The sequence below is a fragment of the Ictidomys tridecemlineatus genome, chromosome 1 (assembly GCF_052094955.1).
Source record: "Ictidomys tridecemlineatus isolate mIctTri1 chromosome 1, mIctTri1.hap1, whole genome shotgun sequence".
Lineage (NCBI taxonomy): Eukaryota > Metazoa > Chordata > Mammalia > Rodentia > Sciuridae > Ictidomys > Ictidomys tridecemlineatus.
The window spans coordinates 190,017,282-190,037,343 of NC_135477.1; the positions used below are offsets into that span (position 1 = coordinate 190,017,282).

The 20,062-nt window shown below is 56.1% G+C and overlaps 1 protein-coding gene across 1 annotated transcript in view; it reads left to right on the top strand.

Annotated features, from left to right (window-relative positions):
• The first annotated feature begins 1,822 nt into the window (after window positions 1-1,822).
• Wnt3a (Wnt family member 3A) overlaps window positions 1,823-20,062 on the top strand; it is a 41,617-nt gene continuing 23,377 nt past the window's right edge. The window contains exons 1-2 of the mRNA XM_040272919.2: window positions 1,823-1,893; window positions 16,666-16,907. Coding sequence (XP_040128853.1) covers window positions 1,823-1,893; window positions 16,666-16,907 — 313 coding nt within the window. The remainder of the gene's footprint in view (window positions 1,894-16,665; window positions 16,908-20,062) is intronic.

Sequence of the window (20,062 nt, forward strand, 5' to 3'; positions counted from 1 at the left end):
TATGGAGGAAAAGGAACTTTTGTTAAGAGATAGCTCTCACTTTGAATTCAGGAAGGGGCTCTTGATGGTCACCAAGTGACCCCTGGGGCCAAAATTGATAGGACCATGGCATTTTCAAACCCACTGGCTCCCATGCAGGTGGGAAACCAAGGTAGAGAATGGGGGGAGTGGCACCCTGTGAAGTGGGACCTGCCTTGGTTCTCCATCCTGTGCTAAATCTAGAGGGACTACCAAGCCCACTCCTGCCTTGAGAACCAATCATGTGCCAGGCACGACCTTCTGGGGACCCCCATACAACATTCTGCAAGCAACACAGTGAGGATAGGCTCAAGGCCCAGGGTTCTGGGGAGCAACCACAGCACTAAGGAGCCAGAAACTGTCCTCTCTGGCTGCGGCTCTGCCCTTGATGGCAAGCCCTTGAGCTTCTCTCTCTCAGTTCAAAATGCTGATAAGAATTCTGCCAAGTTGAGTCACAACGTTGCTATGATGAGGACCAGTGCTGGTAGAGAGGCCCCGCTTAACCGTCATGTTTTCAGGTGCCCCAGGGGAAGCTGAGGACACATCAAGACTTGGATTTTCCCCTTCCCAAATCACCAAACTCCCCAGGCCCTTCCTGGGCTACTCTGAGCACGCAAACAAACTTGGCACTGAGGAGCAGTCGGGTCTGTGTGTGACCTAGGGCATTTCACGTTCCCTTTCCGTCAGCAAAACTACCTAAATTGTCAAGAAGTCCCTCTGCTGGAGAGGTTACAGCCCTGAGCAGGCAGGATGGTCCCAGGGAGCAACGGGCTGTACCTTACCCCACTCTATCCCAGAGGCTGCTCTGTGGGAGAAAGTGGAAGCGTCAACCGCTGACCCCAAACAGAGCCCAACTTCCTAAGGGTGACCTGCAGATGCTGGGCTGATCCTTGGTCACCCAGCAACCCCCCAACTCCCGTGGTCACTGCTCAGGGGATGAGGCTGCAGGCACAGCTGCTAGGCTCAAGCCAAGGGATCCGTCCCTGACAAACATTTCCCTAGGCAAGGTGGTGGTTGAGGGAGCAGCCCGACCACTGTGAAGGCAAGGGTGAGGCAGAGTAGGAACGAATAGGGGACTGTGTGTCCCACCATAAGCAAAAGGCGCGCCTGGCTGGAAACCCAGGAAGCAGCCCAGGAAGCAGCCCAGGAATCCCGAGGGGCGCGGTACAGGTGCTCCCTGGGGTCGCCTAGGGACTACATCGTACCGGATCCCAGCAGGAGTAGCTTTGGTCCTCGAAGCCAGCTTACATACACTCCAATACCCCACGTCCACCTGGATACCCCAGCACTCTCCACTCCTGCGTGCAACTGCACACCCTTAGCACCCCTAGTGCCCGCGCACATCTGAACACCTTGTGCTACTCATTCGGACACTCCTGCACCCCGCATACACCCTCAGCACCCCAGTACCCCAAGCGCTCCCACTCACCCTAGCACCCCACGCACCTACGGCCGCAGGAGGGGCCAGCACCACAAGGCTCTAACTCCTAGGGCCCCGCCCGCCCCCTGCCCGCCCCGCCCCAGCCCCAGCCCCGGCGGGCGCCCCCTGCGGCGCTGCCCCGCCCCCGCCGCCCCGCGCCGCCCCGGGCCTCGGCCCGCCGCCCGGCCGCCTGCCCACCTGGCGCAGCGCCGCCCTCGGAGCCCGCGCACCGGTGCACACCCGTGCACACCCGTGCACCCCGCGCACCCCGCGACCACAGGAGTGCCGAGTGCCGCCGCAGCTTCTCCTGCTCCCCGGGCCCGGCCCGCCCCGGCGCTCGCGCTCTCGGGGCGGACTCCTGGCCCTCAGGTCCTCAGCCTGGCAATGGCTCCACTCGGATACTTCTTAGTGCTCTGCAGCCTGGAGCAGGCGCTGGGCAGCTACCCGATCTGGTGGTGAGTGAGCTCCTCGCGTTCTCCCCGGCCCGGGTGCCGCCCCAGAGCAGCCGTCCCTTCGGGCATGGCCCCTGAAGACGCTCCGCGCGCGGAGCGGGTTGTCTTCCTCGTCTCCACTGGGACCTGTTCAGGCAGCAGGTAGCGAGGTTCTGGAGGCAATTACCGCCCCATCTGGGTAGAGGGAACGGAGAAGGTTCCAGCTGTCCCCAGCATCGGCGTCGGGCATCGGACAGAGGTGGAAAGAGGGTCAGTTTAGATAGCACTAGCCTAGGCGAGGGGCGAGGAAAGAGGGCAAGCGGGAAGCAGCGCTTCTCCAGAAACTCTTTTAGGGTCTCTCTCTCTCTCTCTCTCTCTCTCTCTCTCTCTCTCTCTCTCTCTCTCTCTCTCTCTCACACACACACACACACACACACACACACACTTTAAAACAAAGTCAGAGAGACAAGACTGAACAGCTCGGAGCCGTGTAGTTACGTAAAGACAGCCCGGACCCGGCGGGGAGTGGCGCGGAGCGGGCGGCGGGCGCACTGGAGCCAGCTCTGAGCCTTGCGCGCCGCCCGGCCTTTGCAGATGAGGGGGTCCCCAGGGACACTCTCTGTGAGCCCGCTGCCCGCTGCCTGCATCTGCCTAGCAAGGAAGGGCTGCTGGAGAGAGGGATAAAGCAATGGATTTGAGAGCGAGGGGGAGGCTCCAGGACTCGCATCGGAGAGGAGTGTGCTGTCTGATCCATTCCACACAAGGCACGCTACTTTCGAGACCCTCCTCAACTTGGGGATGGAAGTACAGATAAACCAAAAGCAAGGTCTGCGTTCTTCTGTCTCCAGTCTCCGCTGCACCTACCCTGAAGGGAGGGAGAATAAGGGCGACCCTTCCCCACGAGTAATTCCTCAGAGCACCCCACCATCGTGCAAGGGTCATCCCAGCTCCGACGCGGGGACGCTTGCAGATGCCCAGATGTGAGGAACACAAGTGGGAGGAATGCGGGCGCCAAGGGGCTGGGAAGCGCCGCTGATGGGGACCTAGTTGGACAGAAGCCTCCCCGCAAACATGCACACCCTCCCCTCCCACCCAGGAACAACTCTCCGACGGCTTGCCTAGAATTATAATAATTACACCGAAGGGAAGCGGGGAGACCGAGCGAGCCGAAGTACATCTAATCCGATAATAATTTTTCTCTTCGAGATGGTTCAAGAGAGGAGCCAGGGAGCCTGAGGTGGGGACGCGGGGCCGGGCACAGCAGTGCGGGGAGGGTGGGTGGGCAGCTAGGGTTGCTGAAGCCCCGCGGGCTGCCCGCTCCTGCGCCAGGCTGCAGGGCAGCGGACACGAGATCCGCTTCAGACATCCCCGCATGCCCCGCGTCCCCGCGTCGCGGCGTGGCACCTGAGGCGCTGGGTGGCCTCCCCGGGCGCCGGCTGAGGCGGCGCGCGCCCTTGGGCGCAGGGACACTGACGCGCGTCCCGCCGGCTGTGGGGAGCCAGGGGCAGCGCGTCCAGGAGAGCCCCGCGGGCTGCCCGCTCCTGCGCCAGGCTTCTAATTAGAACCCGCCGCCGCCGCATTCCTGCGCGCAAGAGGAAGCACTTCGCCCCCGCGCTCCTCCCATGGAGATGGGCTTCGTCGCCAGCCTCTGGGCTACCCTGCGACCTGGAATCCTTGCCCCGGCCATCCTGAGGGTCCCTAGCCTTGCCCACCCACCCCAATACAGATTCATAACCCTTCTCACCTGGGCTGTATGAATTCCATCCCAGATGGACTCTCAGATACACTCAGTCGCACCCTGGCATTCTTCAGGTGAGCCAGGAGGGATGCAGCCTTCCCCACCCCCCATCAAGAGACTTGGGCAGCCCTTTTGCCCCAGGAGGCCGGGGGTGGCATGGAAGTCCATCCCCTATGATAGGGGTGGGTGGGAGGGCCACCTTTCCACCGGCCCACACTCCCACTTTGTTCTCAGTGGGATTCTCACACTTAGCAATTCTGCTTCCTGAGAAGAGGTTCCCCGCCCCCCTTGTGGAGGATGACAAGATAGAGTCCTCCTCCTGCCTCCTTATCCATCCCCGCCCCACCCGCAGTTGGGCAAGAGCACACAGAGAGGAGGGCTCCAAAAGTCAGTGCCTCAGTGACTTGGCCAGCCACAGTGCAGTGTCAGTGCCTCAGTGACCACCGCCAGGCGGGTGCAGCCAGGTACAGCTGCTTCAGGAAGCTTCTCTTTCATCTGCACCCTCTACCTGCCCAAGCTTCCAGTGCTTGGTCTTTCCTGCTCCCACTCTGGGCCAGGCAGATCATTTCCCAGGGAGAGGAAGGGCCATCTTGGCCATTGTTGGGGGTGCTGGTGGTGAGCAAGCAGAGAAGGTGCTTAGGGGGCTTTCTTTATGACTTCTCACCTTCACCCTCAGCCTCCCTGATTGGCTGTTTAGTTTCACCTTCCCTCCCTAAAACAAAGCAGCTAGCTCCGCGGCTCTCCTCCCTGCCCCAGCACCACACATAGAATGTGCATGACTGGGACCTTCTCACCTGGATAAGCCCAGCCGGGAAGCAGCTCACATCAGGAGCGATTAGGCTTTGATGCTGGTGTGACTCTTGGAGGAGGGGAGCAGGGAGGTGTCACTGCAGCCATTGCTGTAGGCAGCCTTGTGGGAATGTGAAGGGCTGCCCACCCCCAGACCTGCTCAGTGGGGCTGTGCCTTCAACCCTTCATGTGGTGCTTTGGAGTCCCAAGGCAGAGTAGGAGTGAGCCCAGAGAAACTAGCCATCCTAAGCAAGACTAGAGCGGTCCAGAGCTGGGTGGAACTCCAAGAAGGTCCATCCTGGGATCTTCATGTGACAGAGAGGTGCCAGGTGAAGGGACCAGACCAAGGCATGGCCCTACAGGAACACACACTGCAGGGAGGTATGTCTCTTGCTCCCTCCACTTGCCTATTCAGTTCTCTTTTCATGGAAGTATAATTCATCAGAAGAGCCCACATATCAGCGGTCAGGTGAGGCGGCTAAGAGGACATGGAGGACAGTATCCATAGGTACTGATTGATTTGAGATGTACTGTGAGCTCCTCCTCCTTCCCATGTCTGGGCTGATGGCATCTCATCATGTCCTCAGCAGGTCCCTGGAGGCCAGCCTCTCCTCCCCAACTTCAGCAGCTACTGGCCCTCTTCCAAGTTCCTGTGCTTCCCTCACTAGGCTGCACTCCTGCCCAGCCACCTCTGACCTCCCTTCACAGTTCTCACCCACTGTCCCTCCCTTGGGCCCTATGCCCTTACTGTCACTTGGATTTCCCATCTGATTTGGCCACTGCCCACTGCTTGCAGAGCAGGGTTAGCCCATGCCCTGGCCCCTCTCTCCCAGCAGGGCCCCTCTCTTGCTGCTTGGTCCCTCTGTGCCTGCTGGACATGAGCTCCTAAGCACAGAGGCAGTGCTATAGAGCAGTATGAGGCCAGTGTCCAGCCTTCTCCCTGCTCCTTGGTGGCTCAGATTTAGACAACTCCCCCTCTGAGGGACTCCCTAATGCCCTCAGAGTCTGATGTCCATATCACAGTGACAGTAACACTTCATGAGTGTAGGACCATACCTGAATCCCTCTGCTCAGTGTCAGCCCTCTGTGGCCTCTTGCCTCCTCTTTGACCCCAACCCCTACATGCTGGCCCCACCAACACAGATGACCTGGGGTGGAGCACTCAGCCCTTCCTCCCAGCCTAGCTCCACCTGGAGGTGCATGGTCATCAGTGGTTCCACTGCTTGTGGGGACCAAGCATCCCAGTGGAATCAGGGTTGGTGATGGAGAGTGTACAGAGAGTGGTTGGGACCCTAGGGAGGGGTGGGATAGAGAGAAGTTTCCAGATGAGATTCACAAGCTCATGTGATGAGAGGCACGTGGCCAGCAGTGCAGAGCAGATGGGCAGGTACTGGTGACAACAGGGACCCAGGGAAGGCTGAGCAAGGTGTCTGGCCACCCCCCCACACACACCGCAGACCTGGCCTGCTCCTTTGAGCCTGCCCAGGAGGATAGCCTCTCCCACCCCATCTCTTTGTCTTTTGGGCCCCTTTCTGCGCCTCCAGCTGGCCAGATCAGTACTTAGCATACAGAACTTAAAAAGGAAGAGAAACCAACATGCTAGATGAATCCTAGGCCTGTGCTGGGAATCTCAGGGAACTGTGGTGAGGATTTCTTTCTGGAACCGACAAAAATCAAACTTTTTTACAAGGGGCACAATCAGAAATGGCTTCAGGAGGAGAATCTGTGGCCAGAATCATTGTGGCACACAGGACCAGGACCAGAACTCACACACTAGTTCATGGCAAGCCCCTTCCTGAGCACAGAGCTCCTGCCTCAGCTCACTTGTCCCACTTGGGCTGCAGTGCCTGGGAGCCTGCCTAGGGCTGCATCTCCCAGCCTGCTGCTCCATTTCTTCAGACCTTGTGCCTTTTTACCCTGTTCAAATGATGCTTATTTGCATAAGCCTTCTAGCCCCTTTGTAATCAGCCCGATGGACGAGGTGATGGATGGGTAGTACAGTCACATTGAATGCAATCTCAGGGGACCGCCAATGGCCTGGTGGACACTTCTTCCAGAGTCTCTTGGACAAACCTCCAGCCTAGGCAGATGGAAAATTCCAGCCCCCTGGCAGCTCTGCCTCCCTTCTCATGGTGTGACTCAGGAAGGAGGAAGCAGAGCTCAGATTTGTTACCTGTATCCAGAAGACATGGCCGGCACTTCTCGAGGTATGGTTCACCCACCAGAACCTGTCTGTGCACAGCTGGTCAGTTGTTAGGAAGAAATAGAAACAGAAATTGGAAGAAGAGTTCCCGGTGCTGTCGCAGCTGTGTCACATGCTGCAGTGTTCCATGCCCTTTACCAGAGTGACTGGTGTCTGCAGAGCACCTCCACACCTGCTGGCCTGTCTGGACCACCTCCAGAAGGGAGGGTCTTCCACACACACTGCTGCCCCTGCCCCTGTCCTTGGAGGTTTACATTTGCCCCTATTGAGTGAAGTTAAAGGGCTGGGGACAACACTGCTGAGAGGTTTTAGAAAAAGACTGGCTTGGCATCTCTGAAAGCCACTGCGTGGCTCCAGGAGAGGAGCTGGGAACTAAGGGTGCAGGTGGTGGACAAGAAGGCTGGTTTGGGCTCAGAGTGGGGAAAGGCTGCCTTGGGTTGATGTGAGATGGCCATCTGCAGAACCAGAGGCTGAGGACAGGAAGCAGGGAGCTGGGAGCCGGCCGTAGACACAGCGGTGATCCTATGACACCACTGGGGACAGAACCCCATGCTACAGCCACCACCACAGTCCTCCCAGTAGATGCACGACCCTTAAATCCACAGCCAGAGGACAGGTGTTGAGGACGCTGGGCTGAGGAGCAGGACTGAGGCATGGACTTGCCACATGCCCTGACGCCTGCTCACACGGGATGTGTCCCTCCCTTGAGAATGACCCAAACATCACCTGCACCATTGGGGCTGGATATGGGTGCCGGGTGCCCAGTGAGCAGGAGGCACTGTTCTCCTCTCCTCTGGTCCTACCTTTCCCCTCTGCCACTATCAGGAAGGTCATGTTGAACGAAGAACAGGTGGACAGATGGGCAAAGGGTCTTTCCTGTGGAAAACAGAAACTGCACTTGAGTTTGGGCAGACAAGAGGACACAATTTAATGTTTTCACCACCTGCCCGTCCCACTGGTTGACGAGATCCCAGCCCTGAGGCTCAGGGGCCCGGCCTCTGCCTGTGCCTCGGTCTCCCTCCCAGGTTCCCCAGGTGACACCCTGGAGGTGTCTCACACATTGGAGCTTCCACATTCCTTCCCCAGCAAAACGTGCTGCCACCGCCCAGGGAGGCTGGCAAACGCATGGCCGCCGGCACGGGAGCCTCCCCGCCTGCTGGGACTCGTCAAGGTATGTGTCAGTAATCCGCAGGCCCGGTGGGGCAGGACTAGGCGCTGACTGTGAGGGCCCCAGGCAGGGCTGTGCAGCCTGGGGAGGGAGGCAGTGGCCCTGACCCCACGGGACTGGGAACCCCCCAGCTCAAAAAGTCTCTGGCCACTAAGAAGTGCCTCCCATGGATAAAAAGAGTCCAGGTGGCTCCCAGGCAGCCCCTGCTGGCGAGGACAGACTACTTGGGTCATCCATCCACTGAGAGGGTGAACAGCCCCATACTTGGGGTCATAGATCTGAGGATGGAGATCTTATCCTGCCCATGCAAAGGCCCTGAGGTCAGAAGACCCTTCAAAACAGGACCAGTTCTCCAGAGGCCTTCATACATGCAGCCCAGCCAGGCCCTCTGCAGCAGAGACCACCCCCGACACGAATTCTTGTCGCTCAGGGTTGGGCAGAGCCACTGTATCCTCCCTGCCTAGATCAAACTCTGTGCCAGTGAAGAATCAGACAGGAGAGGTGCCTCCTACCCCAGATGCAGATGTGGGAGAAGTTGGGTGAGGGTCAGAGGCACCAGGAAGGCACCACCAGGGCTAGGGCACACAGCTCTCCTACTAGGGATGACCACTGAAGAGCTGTCTTGGGATGGGTCCATTCCCAGTAAGGTCAGAGGAGCAATGCAGACCTGGGAGTGGACACAAGTTCAGCCTCTCTCCTGGATCCTTGGGTAGGTCAAGACCCGATCACCTTGTCTGACAGAGAGGAAAGGTGAGGCTCAGGCCAGGCAAGGCTGTCACAGTGAGCCAGCGAATGCTGGGGCCCAGCCGGAGCCCACATCCAGGCCCAGCGCAATATCACTGGCCTCAGCCCGACTGCCGAGCCCTTCTCCCTGCCAGCAGCCTACATGAAGAATGACTGGCAGGTCCCTTGCTTGCACCTGGACCCCCTCCCTGGGACATGCAAGCACAGAGTTATGTCCTTGGTGCACAGGTGCTCCGACCTTGCCAAACTGTACTACAAAAAGAAACCTGAAAGCCTGCCAGCCCCGGGAGGACTTGCTGGGGAGCAGCAGCAACTCTGGAGCAGGACCCCCTGGGCTACCAGAACCCCACATCCACAGGGTATGAGGAGGCCTGCAAGTCCAGCATCACAGGGCCTGCCCTGAGCTAAGTGTCACCAGAGACGGGACACATGAACACTAAGACACACTTGAGACCCAACAGAAGCTGGAGGCCCTCGGCCCAGAGAGGCCAGCACTGGCCCAGGCTGGGCTGGCCTGCTGCCCGTCTTGAAGTCCTGGGCTGGCCTCCTTCCTCCAGCATGTCACAGCCAGCATCTCTGCTGTACCCCTGGCCAGGTGCCCGGCCTTTCAACAGGAGCAAGGGGAGGAGAGAAAACCATTAGTGCTGGCGGATGGCGGGCGTGGCTCATGTGGCTGCGGCCACAGCTGAAGCTGTGAGCGAGGCACAGGTCCGCTTTCCAGCACAGCATTCTGCAAGCTCAGAGTTGAAGGCAATGGTCTCCCCTTAAAAACCAGTAGGACCGAAAAACAAAAAGCCCCCAGCGTGAGAGAGTGAGGCAGGACATACGTCCCACGCAGGCTTCTCCAGTCATGCTCATTTCACTCTCAGTCGTGCTTCCTACAGAAGGAGAGGCCCATTCTGCTTTCCAAGGCCTACTGTCATTGTTGAACAACGTCTTCCTCCTTGATAGTGACCATAGGGTGGCCTCCACTCGCCGGTGCTCAGGCCATGACCCACTTGCCTAAGCCTGGCCATTGGCCCTTTCTGGCCGGGGCATGGTCTCTGAAGGCTGTGATTCCAGATGAAGGCACAATGGTGTGTTCCACATGGACACCAAGTTTGGGGGTCTGGGGGACATCGCCTTGTCACAGTGGGACAGTTAAGAGCCTTGCTGCTTGGCCAGGGGGCAGCTGAGCAGGGACTGTGCACACCTTCTGAGACTTGGTTGGCTGTGAGAGGGGAACTGGAGTGAATTCCTCACAGGGTGAATCACCGAGGCCAGGTGCAGGGAAATGGGTGCAGCGAGGGCGGGCCAGCCTCTCGGCTTCTCCCCCTGGGGCTGGGCAGGGCCCTCCAGTCTCTGCTATTGCCACTATCCCCGGGGCAGGGATGGACCTCCCTGTGACCTGGATGGACAGACAGGCGGGATGCAGGGTGTGAGTGGAAGTTACTTATTATAGGGTCCCACTCCCAGTGCTCACCTGGGCAGGCTGAGGGTGTGATCTGAGCCCAGACTCCATGGTCCTTCAAGTGAGTGACCTTGAATAAAGGCCTCCTCTCGGTCTGGACGCTGGTCTTCGTCCTCTGAAGCCCCTTTGTGAGAGGGTAGTGAGAAGCCTGCAGGAACCTGGTGAGAGTTGGGTGGGCACCTGAGGCTCCAGGCAGGTGTGGGTCCATGCTGGAGGGGTGAGACCTCTAGCTTGGCTGCTGGCCTGTAGATGTCTCTTGGAACCGACTGCCAGACTCAGGGTCCACTGGCTGTATCCCTGCCCACACCTGGCAGCTTTGTGTCCTGTGCCAGCCTACTCTGGGGTGTCCTCACTGTTTGTGTATCAATGGTACACCTGGCTCTCTGTAGCATCCTTGTGTCCTCCAGAAGGCAAGTTGAAGGTCTAGACATCCGGACCCTCCCAGTTGCTTCTATGGAGATGGGCTGGAGGGAAGCAGGAGGGCAGACGGCAGGGACCTTGGGATCCCTGTGAACTTATACTCAGGGCTGTGGAGGGCAAACACATTTTGCATTTGGACTCAAGTCTTTGAAAATTCCGGTCTGCCCACCAGCCTTTGACATCTTGGAACATCTGAGCCACAAGTAGCCTCAGAATCCAGCTTGTCTTAAACCAGCAGCTCTGCTGTCTTGGGACCACCTGAGAGGATCCTGCTCTAACCCAGGGACCTCCCAGTTCAGCTGAGGTGCCAAGAGTCTCAAAGGACAGGCCAGAGTAGACCAGCCCTGGGGGGGGGCAAGACCTGACAAGGGGACACCACCCTTGTCCCCTCAAGGACTATCCTAATATGCAAATGGAGCAGGGCAGGAGGTGGGCATCCTGTGACATCCTATGTCCTTAGCCTGTGGTGGCTGGATGTGGGGGCTATTGACCCATGCCATTGAGATCAGACTCATCGTAAATGTTATTTTGCATGGACCGGGCTTAGTACATTTTAGGGTCACCATAGGGTATTGGGAAGGGAGGACCTTGGGTCCAACATGCTGGAAACCCTGTTTTGCCATCCCAACCCAACAGCATGCACAGGTTCCTGGAGGCTCTCCAGTTGTCCTGCAGGTTGTGTGTTGGAGGGAGCCATAAAAGGGAGAGAGAGCATCATACCTGAGCTCCATCCTGTGGTCACATGGGAGATGGGAAGGGGGAGACAGCTGGGGACAGTCACAAGTGGCAGGAGCAGTGGGGGTTGGAGGAACCAATTTAGCACAGCAAGAGTCCCTGTGCAAAGCAGGGCACTGTGGCACAGGCGTGGCGGGAGGTGGATCCTCTGGGCGGCTTGCATCCCCAGAGCTTGAGGCATTGGGCTCTGGAAGTTGTGTCCCTCCTCAACACGTTTCTTTTCCCCTTTGGACCCAAGAGCTTAGAGGGTGCTGGGACTCAGGGAAGGTGGGAAGTCCAGTATGAGCGGGAGAAGGGAGGTGGTAAACCTTAGGCTCCTACTGCTGTAAGACAGGGGCTCCTGGGGCTCACAGGCCTGTCTGCATCGGAAGCTCAGGGTCTCAGGAAGCCAAAACCAAGGAGTCTGTTGGGCTTGGGAAGAGCCTGTCTCTACCCTCGTCCTCGTGGTGGAGGAGCAGTTGCTAGCTGTAGGATCTACTCTCCCAGTCCTGGAAAGCTGTGGCCCAGGGTCCCTCTCAGCTCTTAGTTGTCATTTTATGTTTCTGGAGTGTGGCCCCTTTCTCAGGGCCAGCGATTGCAAGGTGCATCCCAGGCTCCAGAGAAGACTCAGAGTGCTCAGGGTGGCCACAGTAACTCGGATTACCCGACATTGATTTTCATCTGCAAAATACCACTGGGGCATCCTCTGCACATTTCTGGGCCCCAGGATGGGGAAGTTGGGTTCCTGCCAGATTCTGAGCTTGCAGAGGTTTGGGGATGAGGACAAGGCAGGTGCCATCCACTATCCAGGCCAGGTCCTCTGGGTGCAGAGCAGACAGCTGAGAGGAGCAGCAGGAGAGCGAGGTGGAGAAGAGCCCTGGGAGGAGGTCTGTGTCCCCAGATCTCACATCACATCTCTATTAAGGCTCAGGGCAGCCTCTGGGTGCCAGGCCACTGAGCAGGACCTCTCCAGCCTCCCAAGACAGACAGGAAAACAACATCTCATTTTCACCTGCCACTAGTTGCAGCAGGGTCTTGCCTTCCGTCCTAAATGAGGGTGGCTGTGGCCACACTGTCACAGGGAGAAGGCAGGCACGCTCATCTCAGGCAACAATTAATGTGGAGAACACAAATGCCATCAGTTCTCTAAAATTGTGTAGGAACTCAACCACGTGTTGGGTGAGCTGAGGGTCACGGCCGGGGACCAGGAGCCTGTTGTCCACACGTCTGATTCTTCCTTCTTTACCTGTGCTCCACTCGTCCCTTCTGGGCCAGCACTTGAGGAGGACATATCCAGCACCCAGACTAGGGGTTGCATGAGTAGCAGGTGCTCTTGATGTTGTTCACTAAGGACTGATGAGTAGCTGGGTCAGGAACTTGAACTTGACAACCCTCAGCCATCAAATGCTTGGACTTAGTTCCTTGAAACTGTTCCCTCTCCACCTGCTCCCTCCTTAATACTTGGGCACCTCAACCCACAAATGCAGACTCCCATGTCTGTGTGACCGGCCCAAGAGCCCAGGTGAGTTTGATGTCATATTTTGTGCATCCTGAGAAACTGTTCTGAGAGTGGCTGGGAGACACGAGCACTCTGTGCCATCACTTTTCGGCTTGTGAAGTCCTCTGCCACTCAGCGCCACCATCCTAGCCACAGCTCCCTAAAGAGACCCGTCCAGGCCTTCCCCTCTTCTGGCCCTTGTCCCAGGCCAGAGCCCCCATGTCCTCCCAGAGGGTGCCACAGATGGTGGCTTTGCAGCTATTGATTCATTAGAGGCACCTTTGTTCTCCCTGGACTAGAAGTTTGTGTCCTGGGGATTCTGGGGAAGGGAGGGACAGTGTGCACAGTGTGTTTCATAGGACAAATATCTTGTGTGGGGTTGTTAAGGCCCAGTTGAACCCCCTTGGGCCTTATGCCTTTCCCTCATCAGTGAGAGCCCTCCCAGCTGCTGCCCCCACACTGGGATGCTGCAGTGCTGGGGCCTTCTTGGGCCCAGCTCTCTAGGAAGGAGAAAGGGTCTGGGAACCCTAACTCAAAGGGCCCTGGGGTTCAGAGAAGACAGGAGAGGCCTCCCCTCCAACCTCCCCAAGTCCGTGAGGACAAGCAGAGGGACCCAGTGAGAACTGGTGGGGGCCAGAGCAGCTGCTGGCACCCTGGTTGGGGAAGATGGCAAGCTGGGGCCTGCCAGGGCAGTGGGGGCGGGGAGCAGAGGAGCTGACTCAGCACCCGGAAGAGCTGGCGCTGGGAGAGCCTAGGGAGCCCCCTCTGCCTCTCAGCAGCACCCCACCCTACCCCATCCTGACCGCCCGGCGAGGTGGGAAAGGTGCTGAGACTGCAGGCCCTGTCCTGTCTGCAGAAGCTGCAGGGTCCAGGGCTGGGCATTCATCAGCTCACTTCCCCCATCCACCATCAGCAGCCCCGGAGTAAGACGCGGCCTCTAGCATCCAGCCAAGGAAGCCACCTGTCCTTCAGCAATGGTCACAGCCCCAGGATCAGTTCCTATTTTGAAGACAGCCAGAGAGACGAGTCCTCGATTTTTCTGTCTAAACAGATTCCTTTATTTTCCACTTGTTCTCCGTCTCTGAGTCAACAAAACATCCAACAACAGTTTCCTTCTTGTGGGTGGATGGACAGATGGACAGACAGGTGTAGCTCACCCCTTCCCTGGTGGCTGTGAGTAACCAAAGAGAAGAACAGGTTCTATGGGCCTCAGGACTGGGCCATTTCTGAGAAGCTCTCAGATGGAGCCACAACTTACAAACCACTCCCCACAACTTTCTGTCAGGGAGATCGATGAACATCCAGAAGAGATGCAGAGCCTGAACCCCAAACACCATGGGTCCACACCCCACGTTCCACACTGCCTGGAGTGCTCTGGACCTGCCATCCTCTCTGGCCCATCCTTCCCTCTTCATGCTTTTGTGTACAAGCCAACCCCTGTCGCCCTCCACCACTTGGGCATGCATGTCGCTAACTAGCACCTCCTGTGTGCCGTTGACATCACGTGTACAATGTCACCCCATAGAAGGGGTGGAAGTGAAGCACCCTGGTCCTGGTGGAGGAGAAGCCCATGAGGGTAACTAGCCCATCCCCAATTAGACAGAAGGCTCCCAGTCCTGAGTGGCCAGTCCCCCAGCTCACCGTACTCACTTGCCCCTGAGGCACCTCAGCTGGGGCTGGGGCTCCTGACTCCCACCATGCTCAACCCCCACAGAGGGCTCCCTCCTCACCCGCTTCTCATTCAGGAGGCCTGGCTGGAAGTGAGAAGGGCCAGGCAGAGGGAGACCAGATGTCTTCTCCAGTCTTTGCCTGCCCATGTGCTGGACACCCATGCGACCCCCAGCTACTTGGTCCTCAGAGACCCCTCTCCCTGAAACCTCCACTCATGGCTGAGGATGTCATCCCAACACCTCGGGCTGCCTATGAGGGCGGACCCCAAAAGGAGAAGGCACAGCTGAATTCAGAGCCCCAGAGACACGTGCAGGAGGGGACCCAAGAGGGAGCCGGGGAGGAAGCCAGCAGTCATCAGAGTGGGGGATGTAGAAACCAGGATGGAGAGGGTTGGACAACAGGTGATGGAGGTGTGGGTGCTTTGAAGGGAAGCATGACTGAGGGGAAATTCTTCTTAGTTTTTACAGCTAGGAGTATCTTGGAACAGGGTGGGTGCCAGTGGACAGCTGGACCAGAGAGAGGGCTGAGGCATGGAGGGAGTGGCTAGATCTTTTCATGACTCATTGCTGCCGGAGGTAAGCAGGTGCTCAGTGGGCAGGTCTGATGTGGGTACATCTGGGGGCCTCTGGTTTTCAGTGTGGTCAGCCAAAAGTATAGAGGAGCATGAGGTACAGCCACACCCTTCTCCCTGGTTCAGTCCCTCCCCTCTCTGGGCTCTGGGGCACCTGGCCTGCCCCTCCTCTGTCCCACTCTTGAGGGCAGGGACCACTGATCCTGGCCCTATTCCAGTTTCTCAGCCCCTGAGCCAGGGCCCAGGCAGAAGGCTGACCTTCTGCTAGGCATAATGGCACGTGCCTGTGATCCCAGCTGTAACCCAGCTGGGGGTGGAGGGTTGCAAGTTAGAGGTCAGCCTGGCAAGTTAGCAGGACCCTGCTTCGAAATAAAAATTCTTGGAAAGGGCTGGTGCAGGAGGCAGCTCAGCAATACAGCTTGCCTAGCATACAGGAGGCCTTAGGTTCAAAGAGAAAGAAAAAGGAAAGCTGTCCTTCTGTCCTGCCAAGTGCCACTCAGACTACACCCGGAGCACCCATGTGGTTTGTGCAGCACTAGCATGGACACTAGGGGGTCTCCGTGTGGTCTGCACCCAGAGAGGAAAATGTGAGCCATTCCCATCCCATGTGGGGCAGGTGTACCCTGAGCTGGATCTAAGAGAGAAGCACAGGAGCGTGGATGGGAAAGACCATGTGACTCTGAGACCAGAGGTGGCCCCCCAGGTGCTCCAGGGCCAGTCCTCCCAGTAGAACTACAGGGAGGGACATGTGGGGAAACTTGGCAGGTGTCACCCGCCCGCAGACCCCACAATAGTGGGGTGAAGAGCAAGTGTGACCCACAATGTCCTGCACACAGGGGACCCGTGACACCATGAGTGGGGTTTGGAGGCAACAGAGGGGGTGATGGCGGGCAAAAGGCAGTTGGACCCACTGGAGTCTCTTTCTGTTCTTCCCACCCCACCCTTCTCCAAAAGGACTTGGCAAATCTTTCTTTTAGACTGAGGTGCAGTTTTATAGAGCTGGTCCCGCATCTGAGGCTCTGCATCTGCAGGGTTAACTGAGGATTGAAATATTTGGGAGTAAACTACATGTGTCCTGAACCCTGGGGTCCTATTCCCTGAATGATACACTTTAGCAGCCATCTACACCATGCTACATTGTGTCGGGTATCACTGTAATCTAGAGATGGTTTAAAGCTTTAGGGGACAATGTGCCATTTTATGCAAGGGACTTGAGTAACTGCAGATCTTGGTATCCATGGGAGATCTAGGAGCCAGTCCCCACCCTGTGGATACTGAGGGGTGCTGTGTCTTGAACACATCTTATTGAGGGTGCATGTCTTGTATCTTTGGGATAAATAGCCAAATATGGGCAGGAATGGGTTTCATGTGATTTTTGCCCTGATCACACCCCTACTCCAGAAGCTGAGCTTCTCCTCCTGGGCCCTAAGGTGCCCCTATTTAGAAAGCCCCTGTGCAAACCTGGGGCCACCTGCTCTGGGGTCCATCCCAAGGCCCTTTAGTAGCCAGAAATTCTAGTCTCTGCATTCTCCAAAGGCTTTGGGGTCCTCCACCAGTGTCCTAATGCGCCCAGGATCTCTGCATTCTCAATGGTGGGGGTGTGGGCCCTTCTTTTGCCTCCCACATCCATCAGTTTGCTCAATGCTGTCTCAGGTACACAGATGGGCAGGGCCCTGGCTTTTCCTTAATATCAAGTTTCCTTCAAAGCAGAAGTGTCCTGCCCCTCAGTGCACAGGTGCCCCCAAAGCAAAAGGCCTATGTGTGCCCCAGGGCAGGGCAGCCTCCCCACTGTGTTCCTGGCTGGCCCTAACCACCTGTCCTCCTTGCTAGGTCACTGGCCATCGGGCCCCAGTACTCCTCTCTGAGCACACACCCCATCCTCTGTGCCAGCATCCCGGGCCTGGTGCCCAAGCAGCTGCGCTTCTGCAGAAACTACGTGGAGATCATGCCTAGCGTGGCTGAGGGTGTCAAGCTGGGCATCCAGGAGTGCCAGCACCAGTTCCGTGGCCGCCGCTGGAATTGCACCACTGTGGATGACAGCCTGGCCATCTTCGGGCCTGTGCTCGACAAAGGTACCTGCCCTGCCACCATGTGTACTCTCAGGGACTTGGGAAGCCTGTGAGGGAGGGGCAGGCTGGCCTGGGATGCGCAGATGCAGGGTCCCTGGGTGTGCCTCCTCCTCCCTCTCTCTCAGGAGCCAGGGCTTCTAGGGAGAAAACCTTCGGAAGGGAGAGGAGCTGGGGCTGTGGGTTAGTCCAGGAAAGAGAGGACGGTGGGAGACTGGGTGTTGGTTGGCTGCTGCCAAAGAGCAAATTAACCCATAATGTAGTGGCTAGAGCAATGATTACCATGTGCCATTGCAGTCTGCTGGCCAGGGGTGCATCTGCCCATGTCATGAGGCCAGCCCAGCTGGACACCATGAAGAGCCTACTCGACGGGGGCTTCTTAACAGCCTGGGGCCTGGATCTCAGGGCAGATATAGGGAGAGAGGAAGAGACAGAGAGACAGAGGCAGAGATACAAAGAGAGAGAGAGAAAGAGGCACAGGGATGGAGATGAGAGAGAGACAGACAAAGACTGAGAGAGGCAAAGAGAAACAAAGAGACTGAGACAAGGGACTAGGGGACAGAGACAGGGAGAAACAGGTAGGGAGACAAAGACACAGAGACCCAGAAACAGACACCGCCAGGCAGAGAGACAGAGGGAAACAAAGAGAAACAGGAGGCAAAGGTGGAGAGAGAGACACCGAGGGGGACCATGGGAGAGAGGACACACAAAATGCAAGCTTTTGTGGCTTTGGAACAAAACTGAGGAAAATCATGATTGGAATCACTTCTAAGCATACAATACTGTGCATTAGCACACTCATAGAGTTGTGTGACACAACCTCTCGTTCCAGAATGTTTGCATCACCCTCAAGGAAACCCATGCCCATGAGTGGCCCCTCCAGGCCCTCTTCCCCTCCAGACCCTTGGCCACTGGCCTGCTGCCTGAACCTATGGACTCTCCTGTTGTGGACATTGCCTACAGCATGGTCACTCACGGTGCGACTTCTGGGGCTAGCTTCTTCCCTCAGCATGGCGTTTCAAGGGACATCTGTAGGAGCATGTCAGCACTTTGTGGCTTTTAGTGGATGAATACTCTACTCTCCCAGGAAGGATGGACCACATTGTCTATCCCTTCCCCAGTTGGTGGACACCAGGGTTGTCTCCACCTTTTGACTATGTGAAGAGTGCTGCTAAGAACAGCATTTCTTGGGCAAGCATTTCTTTTTGAATCTTTGGGGAATAAAATCAGGAGTGGTGATTGCTGGGTCATATGCTAATTCTATACTTAGTTTTTCGAAGAACTGCCCAATGTTTTCCATAGTAGCTGAACCATTGTGCATTCCTACCAGCAATGCCTTGAGGATGCCGATTTTACACATCCTCAGCAACGCTCATTTTTGCTTGTGAGCCATTGTGGTGTATGTGTGAGACATCTGTCTGTGTTTCATGTGCACACGCCAATGGTAAAGTGTGCTCATTGGTCTTCTGCATATTGTGTTTGAAGAATTGTCTGTTCAAATCCTTGGTCCATTTTTTAATTGAATCGTTTGTCTTCTTATCATTGAGTTATATGTGCTTTTTATATATTCTGGATACTAAACGTTTATCAGATACATGATTTGCAAATATGTCCTACCATATGTATCACTTTTGTGATAGTGGCCTTTGATGCACAAAAGAGCTTACTGTTGATGAAGTCCAATACATTTAGATGTCATATCAAAGCAAGCATTTCCTAAGCCTAACTCACAAAGATGCACAGCTATGCTTTCTCTCTTACCTTCAGGCCAGGTGAGTGAGCTACTTTGAGCTTCTTCATGCATTTGCTATCAAGTGGGGATCCGGTCACATTCCTCTGCCTGTGGAATCCTGTCATTCCAGTACTTTCTGTTGAAAGGTTGTCCCTCTCCCTCTGAATGATCTTGACACCCTGCTCGAGAATCAGTTGGCCAATTCCATTCCATTGGCCTATGTGTCTATATTTTTGTGAATACTACACTATTTTGATTGTTTTAGCTTTGGAGGATGTTTTGGGCAATGTGTGTCCCAACTTTGGATTTCTCTTCTAAAATCATTGTGGCTATTGGAGTTCCTCGCAATTCTATTTTTTCCACTTTGTTGTTGTTGTTGTTGATGATGCATTATAGTTGTACAAGTTGATGAGTTTGTTATTATATATACAAACATGCACACAACATGATAATATAATTTGGCCAACGTCACTCTACCTTGCAATTCTATACAAATTTTAGATCAGCTTTTCCATTGCTGCAAAAAGTCAGTTGAGCTTCTGGTGGGATTGAGTGAAGCTGTGGGCTGCTTTGGGATGGTCCTGCCCTGCCAACTACACTGCGTCTTCCCTCAAGAGCGCAGGATGGAGTGCCCTCTCTGTGCCTACTTGTATGCTGTGGCTTTCAGGACACAGGGCTTGCACCTCTGTGGTTAATGTATTCCTGAGTGCTCTGTTCTCCTGGTGCTGTTGTAAATGGAATTGCTGCCTGATTCTTTCTCCAGGTTGTTCATTACTGATCTTTAGAGACACATCTTGTCAGGTGCCATGGTGCACATCTGTAATCTCAGCAATTTGGGAGACTCAGACAGGAAGATCAAAGTTCAAGGCCAACCTTAGCAAGACACTGCCTCAAAATAAAGAGTAGAAAGGGCTGGGAATGTAGCTCAGTGGTAAAGAGTCCCTGGGTTCAATTCCAGTACCCCCCAAAATTATAAGATAAGAGTTTTCTGTGCTTTGAGTCTGTATCCTGCAATTTTGATTATTGGCTGTGAAGTGTGTGTGTATGTGTGTGTGTATGTATGTATGTGTGTGTGTGTACTGTATGCACGTCTGTGTGCATACCGTTTGCCCCTTGTAATCCTCTAGGGACAGGTTGAAGAGAAGCAGGACTACTCTCCCCTTACCTCTTTCCCTAACTCCTCTGGCTCGGACCTCCAGAGCCCTGCTGAAGAGAAGTGGTGAGAGTGGCAGCCTGCCTGGTCCCCCACCAGGCCGGAGGCCTTCAGCCTTCACCACTGTGTGCCACTTGGTTACAGGTCCCCACGGGATCCCCAGGTGGCAGAGGTTTCTGTACTTCACTTTTGAATGTTTTCAAGGAAAACCCTGTGCAGTCACTGCTCTGCCTCCACAGAGTTCAGAATTCAGCAAAGCAGTGTCTTGACTCAGAG